This window comes from Manduca sexta, chromosome 6, assembly GCF_014839805.1.
Source record: "Manduca sexta isolate Smith_Timp_Sample1 chromosome 6, JHU_Msex_v1.0, whole genome shotgun sequence".
Classification (NCBI taxonomy): Eukaryota; Metazoa; Arthropoda; class Insecta; order Lepidoptera; family Sphingidae; genus Manduca; species Manduca sexta.
Window position 1 is genome coordinate 531,328 of NC_051120.1, and position 21,970 is coordinate 553,297.

Genomic DNA, 21,970 nt, shown 5'->3' on the forward strand with positions numbered 1-21,970 from the left:
AAAGGTTTAATTGTTCTGGGTGTTATTTTAAACTTAAGTTTGGTTCTCAGCATTCTATGATTGCTACTAGTATTCAGCATTAACTGTATGTAAACTTGGATAAATAGAATGAAGGTCTTTTGGTTGCTGGGAATGAAGTAAGGGAAACGGGGTTTGGTACTAATGAAAAATAAATTATATACACATATAGCGTGAAAGTTAAGTGCAAAATGGATAAGTTGTTGGATATTGAGTTAATCGATCAGAAATAGTTAGTGATTTACTGGTAAAATGTTTAAAATATAAGTATCCGATTCAGTTCTGCTTTCTCAAATTTATTTTGTGAATACCTTTGGTATTCACTTTGCAGGATGGCCGATGTTACGCGCCGCTATCCTAGCCGATGACATCGGGCGTTTCCGGAAGTATTCGGCTGCGCGGGCAGGCTGGCAGAAAGAAGATATGTCACGCGGCGACTACTCTATTATTATTCTTTCTGGCTGGACGTTGTCAAAAGAATGTCTAAAATTGTATTCTGTAATTATTTTGCTAATATAATGTTTACTGTAAAAAGAGCGTTTTACAATTGTTTGTTTCTTTGTCTTTAAAATTTTACTGTATAAAATATGATTTAAGAACACCTATCCTGAGTGAGAGTTTAATAAGTAAGAAAAAAAAGTCATAATATAATTGAAAAACTAGACAGCGTCATTTGCAAAATACCGGTGGAATTTTGGCAACACTGATAAACGATTTTATATGTATGGCAACATTGTAATAACAACACATCAAAATGAAATAAAAAAGATACACCACGTTTAAATTATTATATAATGGTTTTGTTACTTTGACATTGGCCAAATCATCGTCTGCCAACGATGGAGCCACAATCTAAAAATTCTATTGAATTGAATGGTTTTGTTAATACAATCACACAAGAGCATAACATGGCGCTGCGGCAAAACATATATCGCCTTATTACAAAAAGATAGCTTCGTAGGTACTGGGTTTAAAGCATAAGGTTTGTTACGGTATTAAAGTTCTAGTTATCAGACTTAAATTTATTCTTTGTACGAATCCAAGACCAACCGAGGAGTATCTAGTTCTGAAGGTACTTCCGGATTTAATTAGTATCCACAGATTATAAACAAAAAATACAGTAATCAATGGAATTGATTCATTTTCTCGGCGTTTGACGCACTGTTCCTTTTAACATAAATATTATGTATAAAGAGAAGGGTAAAATGTTTAATAAAATGTGATTTAGATAATGATGATGATGCTAAATACTTATAAACTATTTTGCTATTTAAATACATCTTTAAGCTGAATAATTTGAAATGCCGTGAATTTTGTTTTTGATTCACTGCTGACTTGTTTAGCTAGCGTACAATGGAATGAGGTGTGCGGCGTTCCTATTTAAATATTATCGAAATTATAACATTTCGGTTTATTTATTATTGTATTTAATAAAACTTCAAGTTACATAAAGAAACGTTATTCTGTTATAATTATTTAGGCACGGCAACAGCATCACAAGTTTAATTGTTTTTGTTGTGGAATCACGTACGGAACGTACTTATAAGCTAGTTATTGTAATTGAAAATGGAGCAATTAAAGAAAAAAAAAATGCGAAAATAGGACTTTTGAATAAAAGGTTGAAATCTTGTAAATAAACAGTGTAATAAATTCAAATTTAATTCAATTAATACGACTTTTCGACTTATTCCAAGAAATACTCCGTCAACTTATTTCCGGTGATTCGGTTAATATAATACTATTAGAAAATAAATCAACCAAGACGAGTACCAATATGTTAAAGTAGACAGAATGGAAAATGTAACAAATAAGCAATTTTTGCTGTTTTTGTAATTAATATTTAGATACACGATTTAGTTACCATGACATATATGTAACATGTATAATATTATTCAGACTAAATAACTCACAAAGTAACGAAAACTACGAGGACTATTGAACCGCTGGTTTGTTTCTTACACTTCCAGATCTTCTAAATCTATTAAACCAATCAAATTTATATCCTATTTCCTATTTTTGTTGGTTGTCATAAAACACAATTGTGAAATTATAAATTTCATATTTCGAGGTTAGTACTGGAGTTAAACTAGGGGTCAGAGCGGTTTAACTTTAGTACCACAGATTATAATCATCGGACTAGCGATTAACTCAGGTTTGTAATAAAAAAAAATTCGTCTATAGTTTCAACCTGGTAAGAAACTCGGTACTATAGTTAGACTTTGTTTTGGAATAATGCGGATGGATTTTAGTATTCAGGACGGTATAATCGATCAAGAGTTTGAATAAAATATGACTGCGTTTTAAATTATAAAAATAACACTAATTGATATTAAATAACAGAAAATTAATTTAAATTGTTCTTAGGATTTAAAAAAGAAGTGGTGAAGGTGGTGTGAAAAGATTTTTTTCAAATTGGTTGTTATTTGAATGAGACTTGTTTTATATCTCCGAAAGAGTTGTGTGAGGGAGTATTTATTGCTAGAAGCGTCTGTTCACCGAAATAGGGAAAGATTTTTATTTGAATTTTAAAGAGGTTTGGCTAAGTTATTTTAAACCTGATATTGAGGTTTTATGTTATTATAATGTATGATCGTTTAGGAAATGAAACTAAGATGGAAAAAGGGTTCGTAAATTATATTCATTTGCAAAATAGCATCACTTAAATCAAGAAGAAAGCATTAGTATACAAATATGCGGATGTATTCGTTTTACCAAGAGATAAATTAGGTGTATGCGATCTATATGAATAAAATATTCAGTGAACCAATTCGATACCAGTTTTTTTCAAATATCGGTAACCATTTTCGTAGCGTAACGAAATTAAATATCAAATGCTTTCTAATGATGTTATTGAACCAGCAAATAGTGAATGTTCTAGCCCATTGTTATTGGTACCCAAACATTCGAGGAAAGAACTGAAAGTTGGCGTTTAGTCATTGATTTTCGTAAGTTAAATGATCGCAAAAGGAATGACAAATTTCGCCTTCCAAAATAATATAACCGATGTATTAAATTCCATTTCTGTTGCAATATATTTATCTCAGCTAGATTTAGCACAAGCTTATTATCAGTCTAAATTAAATTCGGAAACTAGGAAGTATACTGCATTCATAACACCATCTATTCAGTATCAAATGACACGTATGCCGATGGGTTTAAAGAAGACTTCAAGTTCTTTTTCTCATTTAATGACTGTAGCGATGGCCGGAGTTAACTGTGATAAATGGTTTGTGTATTTAAATACATTTATTTGTTTCGGAAGAGAAAGTGAAAATGAAGTGAAAAAGTGAAAATTGTTACAAACTTGAACCATTGTATTTATATTCATTTTCAGTTGTTAGAGATTTATCTCCGAAAGTCGTTATTAACCTTAAAAAAATTATATATTCGACTTCTAAAAAAAGGAGGAGGTTATCAATTCGACGAGATTTTTTTTTATATCTTTGTTACTGTTGTAAATATGGTATATGTTCTTAGTAATTAAATAAAGTTAGTAAAAAGATGTTATTGACATGAGTGTTTATTTCGGACTAAATAGAAGTAACTATGGCAAACAAAATACAATTAGTTCTAAAAATAGAACATATAAAAATAATAAGTCACGACGAAGGTTACAATCTCCAACAGCCGCCCTTAATCGCAGTTGTGACAGAAACAAAACAAATAAAATAATTAAGTTTCTAAACCTAAGTTAACTACACATCGTTTGTGTGCTAGAGGTCCGAGGGCCTTCGTTAGTACATCAGCAGACATATCGTTACTTTTATATATTCTAACTTAACAATATTATTAGATACCTTTTCCCTAATAAAGTGAAACCTAGTATCTATATGCTTCGTCCTGCTGTGGTGTACAGGATTTCGAACAAGATTAATGGCACTTTGGCTGTCAGAAGCTAAGTTAACTGAACAAAGTATACCTGTTATCTCGTATATAAACCGACGTAAGTAACACGCTTCCTTCGTGGCAGACGCTAATGCCATATATTCTGACTCGGCCGAACTTAACGCAACAGTAGGTTGCTTCTTGGATTCCCATGATACTGGACCTCCACTTAACTTGTAAACATAACCGGTGTATGACCTTCTGTCGATTGGACAGTTTGCCCAGTCTGCGTCACAAAAACCCTTTAAATAGTTCTTCATACTTATGACTTGACCATCCGTTCTTCTTGCCATATTATTTTAAACTAATGGAGTATCCACGGTCTTACACTCTTTCATATTAAACTTTTCTAATATAGAAAGAATATAATTCAGAGATCTTTTAATGAAAAATATCTCGACAAATCTTCTCAAAATTCAAATTCTTGACAGTGTCAAATGTCAAATTAGATTTAAAGAAGACTATTATGTCATCAACAAAATTCCCAATATCATAAGTTCTTTACCATAGAGTTCGGTAGTTTAATTTTGTAAATCCATTTACATGGTATAACCTTTTTGTTAGGTCTATCTACTAAATTCCATGTATGGAGTTTCCTTAAGGAACTATACTCATCAACCATAGCATGTTGCCACTTATCAGCATCATCGGCATGAGTAGCTTCGTAATATGTCGTAGGTTCATTAGAATCTACCATTGACGTATTGTAAGCTTTATAAAAATTTGTTGTTTTTCTGTCTCTGGAAGGGTATCTGCGCTCAGGGTGCGATTCCTGTTCCAAATTCGCTGTCACTTCTTCCACACTAGGCATCCTTAAGTCACTGAGAGACTCTCGCTCTTCCAGAGTCACTGACTCTTTTGCACTTTCTAGATTTACTGGTAAAGTTGCTTCAGCCGCCGGGCTGATACTCTCATCACAGTCATAGAATTGACAGTCATGATCAAACTCAGAATCAATCTCTTTTTGCTCATCAAATAACAATATAGATTCTGACTGTGCGACAGATTGCTTCTGCTTTAGCGCTGTAAAGCAATTTTCAAAAAGGTTGCATCTCTGGATATAATAACTTTTCGTGGGTTAGCAGGATCCCTAAAAATATAAGTGCCTGGATTTTCAGAATAACCGACGAAAATTGCTTCCTGTGCCTTGACATCTAATTTCTTCCTGTGACACGAAGGTATATGGACTAGAGCTCTACAACCAAACACTTTTAGATGGCTAAGATCACCTTTTCGTCCATACCATTTGTCATAAGGAATTTGTCCACCTAAGGCTCGATGAGGAGACCTATTCTTAAGGTAAATGGCAACTTGGAATGCATCTTCCCAGAATGCTTTCGGTAGTGAGCTTTCAGCTAGCAACGTTCTTGCCTTTTCTGTAACCGAACGATGGGTGCGTTCCGCTACTCCAACTTGCTGAGGACTATAAGGCGTCGTTGTTTGATGTTCTATACCTTTTGAAGCAAGATAATCAACAAACTCTTTATTCACGAACTCCTTACCTCCATCAGTCCTAATTGCTTTAATTGTTTTATCTAACTGATTTTCAACAAAACATTGAAACACACAAAATATATCTTTGACTTCTGTTTTAGAAGAAATAAAATAAGCAAACACTTTTCGCGTATAATCGTCTACTATTGTCAACATATATCTATTTCCTTGAAAAGAAGTTGTAGACACCGGTCCCATCAAATCCATATGGATCAGTTCCAAAGGGAAGTAGCCCTATTAAACGCTAACCTTTTGAAAGGTTTTCTTGCTTGTTTACCTTCCACGCAAGCGATACAACTAGTTTTATCTACTCCTGTATACTTTATACCTACCTTGTGATTTTTCAGTTGGTTCATGCCTATACGACACAAATGTCCTAACCTCTTATGCCATATTTGATAACTATCCTGACAGCCAGAGTGCACATCTTGTGTCAAAAATTATCCGCCACATTCTCGGAAACATTTACAGTACCATCTAAAACGTACAGTCCACCACAGGGCGAGGCATGAGCAACAGATTCACCTGTAAAATTAAAAGTATCAGATTTATAAAAGTTACATCCATTTTTATCAAAAACACAAATAAAACCCTTTTCAACAGTTTTATATACAGATAACAAACTAGCTTTCAAATCTGGTATATAAGCAACATCACTAATATTGTTGACCACGTTCTCGGGCGTGTTTATTGAAATATTTCCAATTCCGCAGCACTTAATCTGTTCTCCATTTGCGACAGTAACAGTACCTTGATTCTGTATCGAGATATTCTGAAACCAGTCCCGTCTAGAAGTCATGTGTCTAGTACAACCTGAATCTACATAAATTATGTCCTTTCTTGGGTTTCCAGAAGTATTAAGACTTGTAAATATCGTATCATTGGTATTTACCGCATTGCCTTTCTCCTTCTTATTTCTCAGTGGACAGTCTGGTCTCTTATGTCCAGGTGTCTTGCACTCATAACAAACTATATTCTTCTTCATTGACTTAGGCTTCTTCTTCGCATGAAAACAGAGTCTAATGACGTAGCCACATCTTTGGACATTTCATTAAGCAGTTTTGTTTTCACCAACTCTGTAGTCACGTCTACATTGCAATTTTCTAAAGCCATAATGAGAGGTTCATACCTTGGAGTTAGACCTCCCAAAAGTATTGCAGCAATAGACTTGTCCTCTATGACTACATCAATATCCGCAAGATCCTGTGCGGTTGACATAACTGCGTTAATATATAGTTCAATATTTTTGAACTCTGATAGACTCAACCTGTACAGTCTACGCTCCAAAAATAATCTTCGTCCTATTCCCTTATCTTCAAAGGCTTTTTGCAAACAAGTCCATGCCTCAGATGCAGTTTTCGCACATCTTATATGGGTTATCGCTGCACCTTCTACTGATAAGCATATCTTTGCTAATGCCATTGCGTCTTTGCGTACCTTTGTAGAGGCAGGGGTTGTGTCTCCATCTCGGTATCCACTAATTGTTTCCCATAAATCCTCATGGATAAGGTAATTTCGCATCTTGAACTTCCAAGTCGGATATTCATCTTTTATCCTCAAACAAGGAAATGGAAAAGATGTGATCGACGCAGGGAATTTTCACACTCGAAACATCTCCAGATTCATGTGACATTTTCAGACTATTACTATTTCCTAGTCACACAAAAATATATACAACTTTATTTTACCAAATAACGTGAAAAAACTAAGAACTAAGCGTTCGTGCTGATAACGTGTTGTAAATATGGTATATGTTCTTAGTAATTAAATAAAGTTAGTAAAAAGATGTTATTGACATGAGTGTTTATTTCGGACTAAATAGAAGTAACTATGGCAAACAAAATACAATTAGTTCTAAAAATAGAACATATAAAAAATAATAAGTCACGACGAAGGTTACAATCTCCAACAGTTACCTCAGAACTCGCTCATTTATGAACCGATTTGGAAAATTCTTTTTTTATTCAAAAGAATTTCTCTCCAGATTGGTCCCATAACATTTTTTTCATCATCGCTTCGGTAGTTTGGTTTTAAATTAAAAAAACTAGAATAATTATGTCTTCCAAGAAAACGAAATCGCGAATTTAGCTTTCCTATGACGTTTTTAATTATGTTTTTGCATTGAGTTTGGTTGAGTGTACTTCTCACATACTTATACATATAGCATAACAAATTTTCCCCGTGTCAGGGGTAGGCAGAGGCGTAACATTTCATCGCGATAGTGGTACTGTGTGTGAAACATATCAGTTGTATTTTTGGGTTGGGTTTAATTGACTCTACTTCTTACATACATACATATATGTATATAGCATCACAGCTTTTCCGCTTTTTATTGGTAGGCAGAGATGTAACACCACAGCGCGATAGTTGTAGTATGATCGAAATATATCAGTTGTGTTTTTGCGTTAGGTTTGCTTGAATCTTCTTCTTACATACATATATATAGCATCACACCTTTTCCCCTTTTCAGGGGTAGGCAGAGGTGTAATTCTTCAGCGCGATAGTCGTATCGTGAGCGAAACACAACTATGCCATTGAGACGGTCTATTTTTACTAGCAAAAAAGCAAAAAATAAAAATAATTTTAACAATAAATTAAACCGTCTTCAAAAACCACTCCTTGCCCCCCGGCCGCCATCTTGGAAAAAGGGATGAAAATACTTTTTTCGCGAGATCTCGGAAATTATAACGCTGTTACAGCGCTCCATAGTTGACTGCGTTCGTCAATGCTCATGAGAATCCGGTCGAAACGAAATGTTTAACTTATTTTTGATTTTTTTTATTGTAAATATATTCTTACAAAATTTTTGTTAAATTCGTACAACTTAAAAAATGCAACATTCGATCCTTAAATTGTAGCATTTGAATGGACTAGGAGTATAATTGATTTTCTAGTAATTCGTGCTAGTACCGCTGTTTCTACAACTACTACAACTCTAATGTATTATGTAACGCGCTACTCTTTCCTTGTGTGTATTCTTGTTATTTGCGTGCGGCACCTCAGCTTAATAACTCTTTTTTCAATTCCATTAATGACATCGAATACAATACCTTACTTTAAGGAACGTTAAGCTTCGAGTAAAAAAATAGGCCAAATGTGTCAATTTATGATTCAAATATTATGTTATTAATATTTATAAGATAAAAAAATATTTCAAGCATATTAAAAAATAACTATAAGTTGATTATATTTGCAGAAACGAAGGTTATATAAAATGAAAAAATACATAATAATTAAATTGTTTTAATAGTTGTAATTTCTAGTAGCTTCTTACATCACATGTTCATATTTTAGGCAAACTTGATTACGCAGACACGGTGACATATCCGATCGGACTCATCTCCGACATGCTCCTAGTATGTGACATTGCTACTACTATATTTATTATAAAATTCAGTATTTTCATATCTTTATTGACACATAGGAGATAATATATTGAGCCTTTATCTAAAATTAAATAAAACTTTAGCCAAGCACCGTTACCGAATTACTTTATACACGCCACGCCACGCCATTTGTAAACAATACTAGGCACTCGTATTATTATAATCTAATAAGTCTTGATTATTTTTCGCGACACAGAGTAACACGTTGCGGCGCCACAGCGACATGTCGCGTTCACACGCGGCCTTTACATACCGCACCAGATCGTTCACCGCCGTACTATTCGCTACAAAAATGTTCAGCCGCGGGGATGGAGCGGGGGCGGCGGTTTCTAGGCGAGGGCACGCCGGCGCCGCACCTCGTTGTCAGCTGCGGAGGGCGCTGCGGTGGTGGTGCTCGTGGTGGTGGGAGGATCCAGACCCTTAATTTCGAAAGGCCCGCGGAACAGCGGCCGAAACAGCCGCAGGAACGTCTGGTAGCGCACAGCCGAGTTCTGAAACACAAAGAATTATCGACATGAGAACCGCGCGAGCGTGAGCACCGTGCGTCACGAGACGTCGGTGTGGGGTCGTTATGTTATGGATATGAAATTTCGGATCTGGATACGGATATGGATTTAAGAATAAAATGATATCGGTTTCGGATACGGTTACGGATATGTAATTATTTCGGAATATTCGTTAGTTTCGGATAATTTCGGTTACGGATAATAGATTATAGTAAAATAAAAATAGTTTGTAATACAGTAGAGCGTCGATTACTAACTATCGTTCGTCGTCATCGTCGATTACTAATTATAATCGATGAACTAATTGGGGGACATGATATTGGGAAAACCACTGTGTTTTGATTTGAGATGAAGTTTTAGTGAAGTAGTGCCACCACCCCGTGAAAAGTTGTTATCAACTGTTTACATTTTTCAAAATTTACGTTAACTTGATCAAAAAGTGTCCAAGTTCAACTCGACTTTGGAGTTTGGACGCATTTATCCTTATAAATCAATTTAGTTACGTAATACAACACTTTTTCTTCACTTTATTAAACTAAGTACCTATTCATGAATAAAAAATTACTATTCATGAATGAGGTTATGTTATGACCAAAAATGACAAACTATGCAAAATCTGTCGTAACTTATCCGAAACTTTTTAACGGATACGATTACGCTTCCAGATATATTTTTATTTCGGATATGCGATAGTTTCGGTTACGGTTACGGAGCTCCATAACATCCCTGGTGTGGGGGCTCGGGGAGAGCGTCTAATGTGCACCTCACCTGTATCACGTCGCCGATGACCTTAGTGGTCTTGATGAGGAGGGAGACCGACGGCCCAAACAAACTCCCCGGGAAGTCCAGACTGACTTTGTTGCGGTCGAACACGGGGATGTCGTCGGCTTGACGGGGCGCGCGTGCCGAGCTCTGGGCCTGCGCCGGCGTAATGCGGCGGGAGGACGGCGAGGGCGCCGAGATGCGCGGCAGCCTCGCCGGGCGCCGCCACGTAGTGCCACTCTGTCGGTGGAATCAGTTAGGTAAAAGCGCACATTGTCATCTACAAAAAACCAAGCGTTATGTTACAAAGCCGTTGCGTACGTTAGTACTAGTCACCGGGTGGCGCCGCGGGATAGAGCGAGTCGAGTACGATTATCTGAACGCGCGTATCAACAAAGCTGACAACGCTAGCCCCATGAATATCTGCGGTCGACACCACCTTGTTATTGAACGCGGTGAATAGATACAACATAGAAGGAGAGCAGGGACGAGTCCTGAGCGGCGCGGGAGTGTTCAACTTCTACGCACTGTGTATGTGTTATCGTGCAGCGCCGCGTTTGCCATACCTGTATGTGTCTGTATGTGCGACGCTCTGGCGCCTCGGTTGTTGGTGACGTCACATTGCTGCTAAGTCTGAAGCTGCGTTTAGAACGACCTGTCCTCATAGTAGTTTCAACTTCCCGATGACACAGACTTGTGTCAAATGAAACAAAATCATTGGTTCGTATATAGTTTATTACACAATGGCAAGTACATGCAATCACAAATTTATTATAATATGGCATAGAATCAGCATAAATACATATTTTTAATTCGCTTAGAGCGAACATGCCCTCACTTTATCCGCAATTAAGTCACGCACAGAAAGAGCAGGCGAAGACGAACGTGCTACAAAAATACTACGATATGTATGATCTACGAGTGCAAGCTACAGCGCGAGCTACGGTGACCTAATTTGTGATGTAGGAATGGTGAGCTGTTACATTATTAATTATTATAAACTACGAGCAGTGTTTAGGACTTCAATGGACGCCGAGATGCTGGTGATGTTTGCTACGTTTTGCTGATGTTGACGTTCACGTTTCTTTATACAAGTGGGTATTATAGAGTTAGACATATGTTTTGTGTCTAGGACGTGCATCGGGAGTGGTAACTGTAGGTAAACTCATTTTATTTTGTTTGAAGAATTATTCAGAAAACAGGTTAAGTTGTAAAATATGAACATCTATAATTCAAATAAGGTTAAGAATAAGTGAATCTTGTTGTGGACCAGACAAGGTTTCAAATAAACATAGTCGTTTGCATGTATTTAGCAAACACTACACAACGCAGTGGCCGATGTAACGTGCACCGCGCTGGTGTGGGTTAATGAGCGGGCTGATGAAAGGCACTCACCTTCACGCGGCGCGGCGGCGGGGCGCATGCGCGGCAACACTACACGCGCCGCGAGGTCGCGCGCCGCCTCCAAGTGCAGCGCGGCCGCGGAGCATACGATGCAGGGCAAAGCGCCCGCGATATAAAGCTAAACTAAATATATTTACACATAGGAGCACGCGAATCAAGAGTTAGGAAGGACTAGAATGATGACTAGAGGACTGGCTGACTGAACTACGAGGCATACATTTTAAGGGGCGGTGCTGTACAATGTACATGTTCCAATAATACACACAGTCTATAACCTACGGGGAAGGGTGCGGGGGCTGGTATTAGTGGGGGAGTGCGAGGGAGTGCACGGCGCTGCTCCTGTGGCCGAGCTCTGCGGGCGGCGCTGGCGCAGCGACACGCGCTCCTGTGCGAGACAGGGTCAGTGCACAGAAACAAACAAATTGTGAAGTAAACGTTTAATATCACCATCGCACACCTAATACTATTTACAATATACACATATATAAATACATTGAGCATGAAGAGAGAGAAAGAGTGGCGTTCGCCTGCAACTCGAGCGAGCACTGGGGAGGGAAGCTATGGGCGCGGACTGTACACACGGCCGCGCCGGAACACGCCACGGCTCGGCGGGTTGGAGCGGCACGTCCGCACGCGCTGCCTGAGTAGGGCGCCGACGTGCCGCGCCTACGGACCGCTTCGAATAGGGCTTCCTAGAGATAGCGCTGTCGTCACACATCCGCCGCATAGAGACTCTTAATCTTCACCGAAAACAAGAAGCTAAGAAGCTAAATTTTCCTAGAGAGCGTTTTCTAAAACCATAATTACAATAATTAATAGCCTCTTTACATTCGCAAGATTGCGGTTGTTGTATGACGCCAGTTCCTAATAGGAAACCATAATTTAATTAATGATTGAGCCGAACGGATCTACATTTAGTTACGAACGCTCACTAGGCGTGAGCGGCGTGTGAGCGAGCGCCTGACGAACGTGGGGAGGGGAGGCCCATGGCGTGTTCAGACTGGAGGCAATCACGAGCTGTCCTCCTCGGAGGAGTCAACTGTCTCAACGGTGCCCCCGCCGCCGCCGGACGAGGAGCCCGACAGCGACGTGACGAGTGACAGGATGGAGCCGAGCCCGCTCCCACCTGAGCCGCCGGAGCCGCCCGACGCGCCGCCCAGCAGTCCGGTCACCGCCTGGATCTTGGGCCCCAGCAGCTGCAGCTTGGGCCCGATCACCTGGCCCACAACGCCGCTCAGCGACGCCAGCCCACCGCTCGACGGCGGCTCGATGCCGTATTGCTTGTTCAGCTCGATGTTTTGCCGGTCGAGTGATTCCACAAACCGCGTCTTCGCGTCGATCAACGAATTGATTTTCTAGAAACGGAAACACGGTGAGTACAGAGTTGGGGCATCAGAATGCATCTGTGTCGGCTCGGGGCCGCTGCACAACACTCACCCCGAACACGAAGCCGAGCACGGCGTTCTTGATGCCAAACTTGGCCTGCGTGGCGCCCTCCAGTTTGCGTTTCTCGCGGGCCTGCTCGTCGCCCTCGGCGTCCTGCGCACACACACACGGTAGGTACACGCACGCACACACACGAGACTCACCATCACTAACACTATGTAAGCACCGACCACCAAGACCAAGCACCATAGAAATATCACCTCATGTAGAGCCGCCGAGCGGCCGGCGGGCACCGACACCGAAGCACCTCACGGGAGCGTGTCCACAATCCGTGTCACCACACGAGCAAGCGTTATGGCGCAGGGTGTGAGTTGGCATGAGTTTGCGAGATGTTAGACGCACGATGGCTGCACACATCGACACACGGTGCGCAAGCGCAGTGTTGCAAGCGCGGCTCGACTCCGCGACCGACTAACACTCACGGATCTTTCACAAAACGTAAAGGTCAACTGTTCCTACAGATTGGTGTGTGGTAATGCTTCCATCGACCGACCGAAGTGTTCTTGATACAGAATCACATCAGAAACATCCTTTAAACTGGCACGTCTTCGAGCGTGGAAAATAGCCACTGCGTCGGAAGAGTCACATGCGATACAAGACGCAATTATTAACATGTATCGAGCATTGTGCGAAAGTGATTATTGCATAGAGTTCATTGTAACGTTTGTTTTGACAATGATTTAGGAATTTATGTTGTGAAAACGTAGTTAAAGTAGATATAAACAAATTATGCTCTTTTGCTTTTAATCCGCTAGGTTTGAACACAATAAGAGATAAAAACTTTTGCGCAGATAATACTGTATACAACGTGGTTTGAAATGAGCATAAACTTCATGCACGCAACTGCAGTAAATATACAGTTCAGAAGTGTATTGATACACAACGTATTCGTGAATAGTACAGTCGGCACGCGCCGCGCTCACACCACGCCCGCACCTCAACCGTACATAAACAACTAAGTACCTGCTGTCTCATTAGATTAACTATGCAGCTATGCTATGTAACTTGTTTCTTTTGATTATACTGCAACATTGTGTTTTTTTACAAATAAATTATCTTATCTTATCTTTGTTTCTCGAAACTTTAACCCCCTTATTCATAAACGTTTTTTATCTAAGGACGGAGTAAAGCTGTGATAACAAGCCTGTTTCTCAGTGTCCAACGGCACTGAGAAATAGATAAGGCCGTTGTGATTGGTTATTATTGTTGTATTTCAATATTAGCCAATCACAACGGCCCTACGTCTACGCACTGCGAAGACTGCCATGCCGTCAGCACTGAGAAACAGACTTGTTATCACAGCCTTACTCGATCGTTCCATAAAAAACGTCTATGAATAAGGGGGTAAGTATGTATTTAAATGATATATTTTCTATTATACTCATGTAACATTTATACCTAAATCACAACTCAGTTACTTTGCTATATACACTATGCAGGCCTAGTGCTGCATTGCTATGCAACTAATCTGGTGCCAATTCCGTTAAAAAAAATAATAAAAAATTTACCTATCATCGCAATAGCCTATTGAAACATGTCGCGATATTGCAAGTGATTGTAGCGTCTTTACACCGTAGGCAGTTAAGAGATGAGGCGAACGCTGAGGGCGGGCGCATGCGCGGTGTATGGAGCGGGGCGCGGGGCGAGGGGAGCGGGGCGGGGAGCGACGCGGCGGCTGATGAGATTTCAACACTTGCTGAACATCATCTTACAAAACAACGCGCTGACAAATCGTCTAACTAAATAATATTATGTTGATGTGAAATATTTAAGAGTGTACAAAGCAGGTTTTAACAAACTGAAGAACGCTTTAGTATGTTATGTTAGCAGAGTATCCTGCACACTTACTCGTGTAGTGGTCCTTGGCTATATTTTATTCGTAATTAATAATTATATTTTAAAAGAATTGATGGAAATGTCGACTATTGCGTGGTGACATTACACGTTTATCTCGAGTATAGGGCCAGCATTGGTACGAAGCGTCACATATCGGGGTTTCGCACGGAGAGCGGCTGCGAGTGATGGATGGGCCGCGCTAAGCACGCGATGTCCAAACAAGGTCGCGCACATTAGCGGCGCTGCGGTGGGTCGAGGACGCCCGCTCCACTCCCGCGCCGCTCACACTGCGCCCTGACCCTCGACACTACCGCCCGCAGCCACTACCACGACTCTTTAGAATAAGTCAAGAGCAACATCTCACTTTATGGTAATTTGTCTGAACTACCCGCGACAGACCCGTTCACAAATTTTACAAGAGGTGGATGGCGAAGACGATCAAATGTTATAATTCATGGAAGACAAGAAGCTGCGGCAATAGCAGAGTGAGTCGCGCCTCGACACTAGACTTGATAATTAATCGGAATTTATTGTGTGCCAATAGCGAGCGGGAAAAACGAAATAATTGGGAACTCGTGAGACCCAAGTTAATTGTAATAGAAGTCGATAGTGTGTGGTGGCCACAGGGTGGGGATAAAATGGTGGCTACGATGATAAGAAAATTGCGAACAAGATGTGAGAACAAGTTGCTATACAATAAACGTATAGTTTCTTTAATAATGCATGGTAAAGAAAATGCAGGAACATATGCACTCGTGTCGCCGGTGACACTCGGAATGAAAATAGTAATAATTTAAGCGGTGATGGGGACGCTAACAATTTCAGACGATAAAAGTAAAGGTTTGAGTGCGGCGATGCATGTCGGGCGATGCATCTTTGGCACTCTCAACAGCAGCGCGGCCTGGTTCTCACGCGGCGCGGGTTCGCTTCCGCGGCGCGTGAGAGCGCCCGCTTGCACAACACGCCGCCGAGGGCGACACTCCCGCAGCGTGCGCCACCACCACGCGCTGCACTCTGAGGGAAGCCGTGCGCACACGCCCCGCGACTCAAGGCATGCGCGTGTTACGCCGCAGCGGCTAATGGTGACTGATTATCCTTTCATTAGCCCTCATGAACATTCGTAGGACCTTGCGCGTGACGCTATAATATTACTATTTGCCGAGATTACAATCTAGCGCGCATTGGTTTGTGTATAACCGATGCACCGGAGCTTGCAAGGCCAGTTGAGTGCTTTTCGCGATATAAACATTACGCGACGTTCAGACAGCTTTACACCGACGCTTAGTTGTAAAGTCAAATAACGATAATAAAATTGTTATCTCGCTTGCACCACTATCGAACAAAATCAACGTAAAATGGCAAAAAATGTAAACAAGTTATTGATTTTTGGTAAAGTACAATAGTTTAAAAATTAAAACTAAAGTCGTATAGCGACAGTTACAGGCCAGCCGTGAAATAAATGGGAATGGTGCAAGATAAAGGCCCTGATGTAGTTGAGATGGAGTGAGAGTGACAATAAGCGAACGTCAGTCACGTCGCGATCGCGAGCGCGTCCTACACACAAATATGTGGATATCGGTGCGCATGTCGCAAGCGGCGCCGCCCTTGACCAGCGGCCGGACGCCGCGCCGCGCCACACACGCGCCGCATGCACAACACACACGAGCCGCACCACGAGACGCGAACACATCGCTTTTGTTATTATGCAAAACATTGTATTCATTACTTTTCAGAAATATTTTTTTGATGAAACATCGTTTTACAAATAACAGTAGTTCATTTAGATAAAAAGATAGATACGATCTGATAACGTGGATATAAAATATTACAATGACATTTCGTGAAGCGGCGATGTAGCGTCGGTGTGGCATCAGTTGTATCGGTGGACGGGGGACCGTCGCGGTGCGACGCATGCGCGGTTGAGTGTTGCGCAACGCTCGCGCTACCCGTCTCCGCGTGCGCTATTGGTGTCTATTTATTTACAAAGCCGCCACAATATATCCAAACAAGCCGCCGCTAAACAAAATATATTTAAACTAAATGTTATGTAAGTTCATGTGGGATTTAATAAGGTCCGTCAAGATTTTTGGTTGAGTTTGGCCAGAGTACAACACGTATCAATGATCCTAAGGATTTGTATCTACTATTATCTAGTTATTTTTATTGTTAAATATTTTTTTATGTTATGTGCATTCATACGAATCGTATAATTAATATTTAAATAAATAAGGATAACAAGCCTATTTAGTGTAAGTTGTTGTTTTTATCACAGATCCCGCGGGTGCTAGAAATGACAGCACAAGATCTTTGTCTGTGATCTAATGCGCGCGGTGAAAGCCCCACTGTTGTTAGTGAGCGACTCGGAGCGCGCGCTGCCCTACAACAATGTTACGGTCAGAGTAGCAAAGGGTGTGGGCGATCATTAAGACGCATGTGCCAGCGTCATTATGGTGCAGCGACCAGAATGCAGGCGACGTTGCCCGTGCGCGAGGTTAGTGCCGGCGGCGCCGAGGAAACGTTACAAAAATGTTTGTTGATTAGCGCCATGCTAGTGAAGGAAGACGTAAGCTTAACATTAGTAGTAAGTACGAGTGAAGGGTATTTTACCTGAAGCGGCTGCAGCGCGTCGTCGTCGGCGAGCTGTCGGCGCTGGCGGTGCAGCGGCGCAGGGGGAGCGGCGGCGGCCAGCGCCAGCAGAGCGACTAGGAACACGGCGAGCGAGCGTGTGGACACCATGGCGCGGCGCGGATTACTGGCGGCCGGCGCACGCGCCTTGCGCCCCGCCGGCTCAACCCCCACCGCCACACACCACACATGCGCATTTCCCAACCCGCATGCGCTCTGCACACCACTGCCCCACGCGACCGTGCGCCACTCGAGGTCCGTTGCCTGAGCATGTAGCGACACAACTCGCATTTACACAGCAAGTACGATAGCAAGGCCGCCTCAACGGTCTGGTGTAAGGGCTCTAACCCGGAATGCCCGGTGTGGTCTTCAGTTCAATCTTCAAATCGGGGCATCAATATTTAGTTGGGCATGTTTCAAAACACATATTATTTTGAGACAGATTTCTAGTTTTATTCTTACCTGCTACATTGTACACGAGCGAGATTAATATAATCCAAACGACTTTTTCATATACTTACTAAATAATTATATACCTACATTACGCACGTGTGTGTTGAGGCAGTACTTACGATCTGTAGGAGAGTGTTACTATCTCAATGAGTCAAGTCACTATGATGTCGGTAGCCAGTTGCACAGGCACACTAGTGATGACTACAAGAGTGACGTCATTATAAGAGCGTCAGTAATCCGCACATGAATGGGCGATTCACTGATATTTGATTCTTTGAGATTCCGCGGGTTCAAGCGTGATGTATTTTTACTCACTGTAGAGTGTGTGTATTATTTAAACATATTCTGTTCGCGATATCTCGCGAATGTAACGAATTCCTGTGCAAGCGCCTTTCTCCACAAAAAATAATTTCGTTATGCATACCGTTTACATATACGTATATCCATACAATCTACATAGTACAGTAATCTGCATACGCTAAAAATACGTGTTGATGTCTTTCGTAAGGAGCGTTGTATCTCAATTGTCAATATGCCTAAAGTATACTTTTATGTCATTTCTGTAGACGGACGGACGATGGATGGAGCAGACAGGTGCTGGAGTGGAGACTGCGATTAGGTAGACGTAGTGTGGGATGCCCTACTGCTCGATGGACGGCGACTTGAAAAAGGCGGCGGGTAAGGGATGGATTCGGGCAATGGTGTCGCCAAGTGGGGAGGGGCAACTGCCTCCCCCCCCCCTAGATAAAACTCGAATGAATTCACCAATTCCATTCCTAATATTCCGTACGCTCAATTACACTCTGCTCTATGTTATTGTTAAAGCGGGAGAGGGGGAGTGGTGGGGGAACATGTGAACTCGACTTTACTTACAATTAATACTTTTCTCATTCTCCATATCAACACCCTCCCCCCCCCCTGAGCCATCGGCTGGCGACGCTCTTGGATGCGGGCTGCTGAAGACCGGGTTAGTTGGCGCTCACTTGAGGCCTACATTTACCAGTGAAATGAGACAGGCTGATTGAAAAAAAATACTATTATAACATTCTCTACGCCACTATCTCGCCTGGCTTCGAGCTATGAGATATATATTATAGTTACCATTGAATAAAATCATAATATACGGTCCTTTCTAGCATCAATACATTGCTTGCACACCATTACAAGGTTATATCTTATATTATCATTTGTAAATTGAATCAAATATCACATGATTATAAACCTTTTTCAACGAAAATTACCAATAATCCCGAAAGATAAATAAATGAGTAACCATGAATTATTGTCTTTTAAATTTTTTACCACCATAACATTTTTAATTTCATTTGTGCAATATAAGTAAAAATTTACAAAGGACCTTGCAATAGTAAGTCCTTGCGTGTCAGGAGTCAGATATGGTGACGGACATAATACCCAGACACGAAACATACATTACTCTTGGGTCCAATAATACCAGTATCTTATGTTGTTGCAAAGTTCAAGCGGCTGTCGTGCACGTTAACTCGGCATGGTGACGATACCACGGTAACGAAGCGATGGAACTACAGAGTATATTACTGAGCCGCGTTGTATTGTGATTTAAAGCTTTCGGATACCGTATGCTTCAATCGGTAGACAGCGAAGAAACCCGACCAGGTTCCACCGTCCTGCTCATATGACATGACCGTTTGTGGTCCGACTGCTGCAAATGTATTGCCCGAAACAATAAATAGCGCTTGCGCTAGGTTTTTGCTGGTGGTAGGATATATATTATTATTATTATTATTATATCAATCCGGAGAGCGACCACTGCACACAAGGTGTTAAAACCCGCCAAAGTGGCTCACGTAAGTGTGTCGCGTTCCGTGATCAGTCTGTGTATACCCGGTTTCAACAGGCCGGCATAATTGTGTTTACTGCCGTGGGCTAATCATCTCTCGTCAGTCGACATTCTAATGGACCCCACTCCACTTACTACCAGGTGCAGTGGGGTCACTTTGCTGTGCGCGTTTATACTAACTGGCGTCGATGGAATGTACTTAATGATACTTTCGATATTATGATTCATCGCTTTTAGAAGTAATTAAATAATTTGTGTATATAGATAGCATTGGCGATATGACGTATCGGTGACTAACAGTGGACAGTTAATATGAGTTGATATTCATTAAAAAATTATGTTTCGTTTCATTGTCGCGTTGATACGTGTTATATGTATTATACCATACATATAACTTTTACTCTTGAACCATTTCCAAAATATATTTTTTTATACTGCATCTGGCCGCATGCTCGGAAAGGTTTGTTGTGCTGTGATAATAGTGGGGTACAACTGGAAATCAGTGCTGTTTAACAGCGTATACTGAGCTGGTAACATTTCTACCACATATTTTGCAACAAATCCATTGTATACCTTGTATAGTTAACTGTGTGCTTCTTTATTATTTTTTTGTTGTGTTTACGTCTGTTTAGAAAAATAGATGGTTTAAAAATTTCATTCCTAACCGACAGTGTGAGGAACGGGGACGCTCAGGAAACATATTTTGTCGTTACATTGCAGTGGCGAAGGGTGAAGTTTTCCGAAAGGGAACCCGACACATCGTAATATAGGCACTAATACGCATAAATGCGGTCTGCATATCGTTTGAATCATAATTAGATTTTACATAAATTACTTAAGGGAAGCCGGCATGAATCGGGTTATATAGGCTCTTCGCCACTGTTTGTTACATTGGATATTACAAAATGACTTGCATTACTTTAAACGAGTCACTTGGTGCTAAGTTAACATCTATAAGAATATATAACTGATTCCATATCAAGTTATATACAATATATTATGAACTCGACGCGGTGGGCACTCGCGGGCGGGATGCAGACGGGCTTCTTGCTCGTCGCATAATGCGTGCGTCCTGCGCCGCGACCCGCCGCGAGACACCTCGGCGACCACGCTCGCACCATGGCGGGCGACTGCGATAGTTACCTAACGAGGGCATTACTAATGAAAATGTGTCGGCGTATTGTAAGCGTGGCCGCCGCTCCCGCGTCCCGTTCTACACTATATCCCCGCAGTCAACGCATACACGTCAGCACCGACATGTGCACTACGCCGAGCTGCACTCACACTGGATTCTGTGACGTCACAGCTCGCCAGCCCTGGTCCTCATGCCGGGCAGTCAGATATCATCGGACCACTAGTACATGTTGCGTCACTCGCGCCCGTTACTGGGCGAAGAGCGAACTCTTCCGCCACATACTAATACGATAATTATGATAATGGTACATTTAATGGTGTGAGACAAGTGGCACGCCGCACTCAACCTTTCTTGGAATTATCTCGTGGTGGAACTGATTATCTACTATTTATTAACCGTAGAATTATTCAAAAGTCCCTTGCATTATTTCATATTGTAATAACTTTTTCGTCATTGTCGATGGGGAGCTCCTATTCTAGTTAGATACCATATCTTTGTGGTGTGCGATGCGGCCTGCTTGAGTACATTTTCTGGAACGCGACAACAACGGAAGTTCACAAGTACTCGGGCGTGCAGTCCACTTGGAGTGACGGAGTGCGGGCGTCAGCGGTGACCTTCCGCGACGGTGAATGTTGCCCGAACTAAGTAATACCACAAGGTAGTTTCGTTAATATGGAAATTTATTTTTTCCACTTACTCTATGCTGACACCAATGACCGCAGGTCCATACACAAAGTCCATACCCATATGTGCGTATTCTATGTAAATTATTAAATTGTTTGCTTGAACGATGAAAGTGACAACATCGTGGGGAAACTTATATACCTAAGTATTCTTAATAAATATTTAGAAGGTATTTGAAGTCTGCACACCCGCACTAGGCCAGCATGGTGGTCCGAGCAGTAACACCGTATATTCCCCGTAGTTAAGGAGGTCCGTGTGCAACAGTGCAAAATACAAACCTGGTATTATTATTATACTAAATTAAATACAGAGTGCAAAAGTCGATATAATTTTCCCGGAGTGGAGCTACGGTCACTAGTCGTCGATGTCTGAAGCCCAGCAACCAACAACTATAATATAACGGCGTATTGTAAAATGTAAACTGTATAAATGATTTCTTATGTTTACGCGAATGTTAGACATTAAAATTAAACTACTTTTCGGATTCTATCGCGGTTTTTCCCCGTCCGTTCCCCCT

General features: G+C 41.2%; 1 protein-coding gene across 2 annotated transcripts; it reads right to left on the bottom strand.

Annotated features, from left to right (window-relative positions):
• Positions 1-8,624: 8,624 nt before the first annotated feature.
• On the bottom strand, positions 8,625-17,668 carry LOC115440955. Of its 2 annotated transcripts, none has more exons than XM_030165488.2 (3): positions 17,345-17,668; positions 10,058-10,291; positions 8,625-9,274 (listed from the first exon to the last, which is right to left on the bottom strand). In XM_030165488.2, the coding sequence occupies exons 1-3, from the start codon at positions 17,651-17,653 to the stop codon at positions 9,113-9,115; spliced, it is 705 nt and encodes a 234-aa protein (XP_030021348.1). In that variant the 5' UTR covers positions 17,654-17,668; the 3' UTR covers positions 8,625-9,112. The 2 variants fall into 2 exon arrangements, with proteins under 2 accessions (XP_030021348.1, XP_030021347.1); XM_030165487.2 differs by lacking the exons at positions 8,625-9,274; positions 10,058-10,291 and adding exons at positions 11,878-12,810; positions 12,893-12,994.
• Between the last annotated feature and the right edge of the window lie 4,302 nt (positions 17,669-21,970).